Source organism: Humulus lupulus, chromosome 8 (assembly GCF_963169125.1).
Source record: "Humulus lupulus chromosome 8, drHumLupu1.1, whole genome shotgun sequence".
Classification (NCBI taxonomy): domain Eukaryota; kingdom Viridiplantae; phylum Streptophyta; class Magnoliopsida; order Rosales; family Cannabaceae; genus Humulus; species Humulus lupulus.
Genome location: NC_084800.1, coordinates 182,414,251 through 182,419,938, shown reverse-complemented (window position 1 = coordinate 182,419,938; position 5,688 = coordinate 182,414,251). Strand labels below are relative to the sequence as shown.

At 38.1% G+C, this 5,688-nt stretch overlaps 1 protein-coding gene across 1 annotated transcript; it reads left to right on the top strand.

Moving 5' to 3' along the window:
• The first annotated feature begins 1,224 nt into the window (after window positions 1-1,224).
• LOC133796317 (uncharacterized) lies at window positions 1,225-3,611 on the top strand. Its single transcript, XM_062233787.1, has 2 exons — window positions 1,225-1,384; window positions 2,908-3,611. Exons 1-2 carry the CDS (start codon window positions 1,225-1,227, stop codon window positions 3,609-3,611), a joined length of 864 nt encoding a protein of 287 aa, XP_062089771.1.
• Window positions 3,612-5,688: the final 2,077 nt, after the last annotated feature.

The following is a 5,688-nucleotide window of genomic DNA, read 5'->3' as shown; positions in this document are numbered from 1 at the left end:
ATTTTTTTACCTCCTCGGGTGAAGGCCAGGTTGTCTGCGACTAAGTCAGGAGTAAGGAAGTATTCATAGTGATACCTCCTCGCATTGGAAATGTGAGTAGTGTCAAACAAGAAAGTGTGCCCGGTTTCTTGATGACAAAGGTGGAAGAACCCCGTACCTTCTTGGTTAGGGTTGGACTTAAGGTCAAAGAGAAAGTTGACCTCGTGGGGAGTAGGTACTGGCCATTTTTTGAGTTTATAAAGGATTATGAGTGCGGCCAACATTCTATATCCATTTGGGGTGATTTAAAAGGGGGCTACTCCGAAGTAATTCGCAACCCCCTGAAAGAACGAGTGAAGAGGCAGAGTGACACCTGCCTCAATGTGAAACCTCGACCAGGCGCTGTAGGCTCCGCCTGGCAGGTTGGCCCGCTGGTCGATAGAAGGTCTGACTAAGGTCACCCCTATCAGGTTGTACTTATTTAAGTAGTTGGCGATCATCCGCAGCGTCACCTTACTCTGGGGAACAACGTGCCACTCTACATCCGGCTAATCAGCGTGTCGAGGACGGGCACGCCTTTGAACATTGGTGTCAGGAACATTTTCACCTCGACCACTGGTCGAGGGGGTATCAGCACTAGGCTAGCATGAAGAGTTAGGGATTTTTCTTTTTTGAGCTTTTGTTTTTGTTCGAGCCATTCTCTAGGTTTGGGCTAGGGCGAGAAAAAGGGATATCTGGTATCAGAGTCGAGGGGTTTTCTTCGCCTTCAAGCAGCTGAGCTAGGAGGTCGTCTTCGATGGGTCTTTCTCCTCCCCAAGGGTCTTGCATATGAACTGCAAACAGACAATGGAGGAGATAAGACACATAGCCTACGAAGTTACGTGGGGGATTGGGATAACGTTGCTCGCGTCTATTGACCAGCAACATCCTACCCATACACTAAGTTTGGTGCTAGCAGTTTGAAAAACAGATCAAAAAAGGAAATAAAATGTTTTCTGAAAGAAAACTTTTTCTACTTCTAAAGGGCGGGAAAAAACCCAGTTTTTTCAACTAGTTTAAAGATTGAATTTTTACGTCGATCTTACGCCCTAAACCTGTGATCCTTACTATCGAACTAGCTCCTAACTTATATAAAGCAGAAATACACTCTCTTACCAAGCATCAGATGATTTATACAAAAATCCTCATAATTTCTACTCAAGAACGCAGGAAATCACAGAGCACAATAATAGCATGCATGGCATAATGAAGAGTTTAAAATACGAAGTGAATACCTGGGCACAGCGTGGAGATTCAGAAAAAAGTAGAAATTTCGAGTCGGAAAGACCTTCGGCTGGGTGTCTGAATGGTTTCGAAATTCTGGGTTCTGAAGCAAAGTTCTTGAAGTTCTTGATAGGAATGATGAGTAAAAAATTATAAGGAAGAAAAAGAGGTTACTTATAGAGGTTGAGGTATGGAAAAAAGTGGCAATCATTACTTTCCCATTTTCGAAACGTGGGGGAGTGTATAAGCCGTCAAATTGTTTTCTTGAAAACTGAAAGGGCTTGATTAGACATAATTATGTCACAGTTTTCAAGAACGCACGAGGATTCTGACAGATTTCGTGGGGCATATGAACGGTTGTTTCCCTAAAGTTTCTTTATTGCTGGTCGCAATAAACAAACTTAGGGGGCAAATGTTATCCAAAAAGCAGGCATGGATGATATGGCAAACGCTTAATACACGTGGCTGACATCTGGCAGGAGTCTTGTTCGTCTATCGACCAGAGAGATGTCTATGGCACAACACTCAATCTTTATATACGACCAGCCTGGTCGTATACTCGCTATATTTGGAGAAAATCTTATGCAGTTATAAACATATCCGAAATTATCTCCCATGATTTCCTGAGTATCCGATTATTTAGGAAAGAATATCTGTAACAAATTAATGTAATCCTCCTTGAGCCTATAAATAGAGAAAGATAGCTCAAGGAAATGGACTTTTTTGGCTTTCTAATGATCAGAGATTAGAGTTTTACAAGCATTATTAGAGCTATCACATTCGATATATTGTTTTGTTCTTCAGAGGTTGGTGAAACTCATTGAACCCTAGTTCTTTGATCACTCCTTTGAATCCTATATCGATAACAGCTCAAGTGGACGTAGGTCATTACCAGACTTTGGGGCTGAACCACTATAAATTCTTGTGTTCTTTATTGTTTTTGTCATCACTTTCATTTCAACATATTTGTCCACATCAAGCATTTTTTACTCCGTGTCAGTTGACCAAAATCAGGGTCAACAATTATTATTTTATTGAATATAATAAAATATCTCAAGGTTGTATATAATAAAGAAGATATAAATTTATATGTAAATATATATATATATATAAATCATTATCAATTTTGTTTTATTATTATTTATTGAATATATAATAGTTTCAGTTAAAATAATAATAATAATAATACATAACAGTTAAATTCAAATTTGGTTTTGGTTTTAGATTTTATCAAGAATATCTAATATTTTAAATTAATTAATTGAAACAAAATATCACCAAAGTGATTTCTTTTGTGTAGATTAATTTAATTAAAATATCAAGATAATTGTGTGTATGTAATTCATGCATTTATTAACTGGCCCAAAGGTAAGTTAATATTTGGTCAAGTTTCATGCATACCTGTGGTGATAAATATATAACAATTATAGGGTATTTTGTGTGAGCAATATGTCAGTCCAAAGATTGACTTATTGTTTGACATAATTTATTGTCAATGTTTGATTGCTGCAACAAGAGTATCGCTTACAATTAATATTATTGTCCAAAGACTTAATATTAATGTTGTGCTTGGTATCTTGAGATGGGATTAAACAAATTTTGAATTTATTGTTTGATTATGCATATTGATGTGAGCTTGTTTTGTTTGTTTTGTTCTATATTCAGCTAGTTCATCTTTTGCTGCCTCAATATCTGCTAATATTAATTATATTCCTATGCTTAATGAAACCAATTTTAAGGATTGGAAAAGGAACTTACTTATAGTTCTGGGATGTATGGATTTAGACCATGTATTAAGGGATGAACAACATGCACCTCTCACTAAGGAAAGCACCCGTGATGTGAAAGCGGATTTTGAGAGGTGGGATCGTTCAAATCGCATGAGTTTAATGATTATGAAACATAGCATCCCAGAAGCTTTTTGGGGCACAAAATCCGAAGGGATTACTAAGGCCAAGAATTTCCTTGAACAAATTGAGGAACATTTTGCTAAAAACGATAAAGTTGAAATGACAACACTTCTAGGTTCTTTGATGACCATGAAGTATAAGGGTCAAGGAAATGTAAGGGAGTACATTATGGAAATGTATCATATTGTCTCAAAGCTTAAGACACTTAAGATTGAGCTTTTTGATAATGTGCTTGTGCTTATGGTTTTGTTAACGCTTCCTGCACAGTTTAACCAAATTAAAATTAGCTACAACTGTCAAAAGGAGAAATGGACTCTCAATGAGCTCATTTCTCACCGTGTGCAAGAGGAAGAAAGGTTAAAAAAGGACAAAACTAAAAGTGCTCACTTGGCCACTACCTCTAAGGATAAGGGCAAGAAAAGGAAATCAGAGAATGAAGCTGCTAAGGGTCCAGCCTAAAAGAAACAACAGAAGGATTCAGAAGGTTGTTACTTTTGCAACAAGCCTGGACATGTGAAGAAAGATTGTGCCAAGTATCACGCATGGCGTGCAAAGAAAGGTATGATTCTTACTTTGGTCTGTTCTGAGGTTAATTTAGCTTCAGTACCTAGGAACACTTGGTAGATAGATTCTGGTGCTACTACTCACATAAGTGTTTCTATGCAGGGTTGCCTGAGCTACCGAAAGCCAAGTGATGGTGAAAGGCACATCTTTGTGGGCGATGGAAAATCAGTGGTAAAGGAAGCAATTGGGAATTTTAGGTTGTTGTTAGGAAATGGTTTTTATTTGGATTTGAAAGACACTTTTGTTGTACCGTCTTTTAGACGGAATTTAGTTTCTGTTTCTTTGTTGGACAAATTTGGATATTCTTGTTCTTTTGGAAACAATCAGTTTAATTTGTCTTTAAATTCAAATGTTGTTGGAACTGGCTACTTGAATGCTTATGACAACCTGTATTTGCTAGAAACAATTGCATCCTATAATGAAACCTTGCATGTGGAATCACGTGGTACTAATTACTGTATTTAAATCTTAAATCTTTGTAAATGGTTTTAATCTTATTATTTTTTGGGATCCCGTGTAGACAGAAAATGTTGTTTATAAGAAATGCGGCTTTTGAGACCAAAATCTTTTAACCCTAGTTCCATTATAGTTTCAGTAACACGTTTTTAAATTAAATGACTTGATTAGCAGGTCTAACACTTTTATAAACACACAGTGTAACGGTCTTGGCTATCCAGGGCGTTACAAGATTGATTTAAAAACCAAAGCTGCTCTATTTGCAATGAAGAATAACTTTGAGTATATGGTGAAAAAGTCTGGTACTGACGTGTGGTATATCACATGCAAAGATCCTGACTGTTGTTGGAGACTGAGAGGGAAAAAACTACCAATGTCCCCCATGTTTGAGATCACGGTATACAAGAGCGTACACACATGCTCACTAGAAGTGCGACAAAAAGGTCATCGTCAAGCTGCACCGTGAGTCGTTGGACACCTCATAAAGAACAAATATGCAGTTGATGGGACCAGTTACATGGCAAACAACATAAAGGAGGATATGGAGAAAATTTTTGGTATTGATATGAGTTATGAAAAGGCATGGAGATGTAGAGAGAAGGCACTTACGTATGGTAGGGGGACATATGAGGATTCGTATTGCAAGTTGCCATCCTACTTGCACATGTTGCAGCAAAAGAATCCAGGTACAATTACTGATTTTGTCACTGAAGATGGACGTTTCCTATATTGCTTCTTTGCCCTTGGAGTTTGTAGGAGGGGATTCAGATTTTGTCGTCCTGTGATATGTGTGGATGGCAAGTTCTTGAAGAATAAGTACGGTGGCCACATGCTATGTACGGTTGCTTTGGATGCGAATAGTCATTTATATCCAATTGCGTTCGGGTTGGTGGATAGTGAGAACCACAACTCGTGGAAATATTTCATGACGAAGTTGAAGGAAGCCATTGGGGACGTTGATGACTTGGCTTTCGTGTCAGATATGCATGCTAGTATTATTCATGCTCTAGAGGCTATCTTTCCTGATGCCTACCACGGCGCATGCTACCATCACATCAGTATGAATGTGAAAGCCAAGTTCAAGACTGATCATTGTCACAGTGAGATGTGGGCAGCAGCCTATGCATGGAAGAAGACCGAATTTCTAAAGCATTTTGAAAATATTAAGCAAATGGATTTTCCTATAGCTGCCTATTTGGAGGGAATTGGTTTCGATGAGTGGTCTCGTCCTTTCTTTCCTGGAAAACGATACAATATAATGACAAGCAACTACGCTGAAAGCTTCAACAACAAGACCAAGGATGCAAGAACCTTTCCAGTTACAATTTTTTTAGAATTCATTCGGTTCACACTACAGTCTTGGTTTTCTGAACGACGTAGTGTGACAGAGAAGACTACCACCAAATTATCCACCCTGATGGAGGCAGATGTATAGAACAATGCTGACAAAGGAAGGTTCATGAATGTCTATGCCCTTGGTCAATTCGAGTTTCATGTAACTGGTGCAGACAGTGAT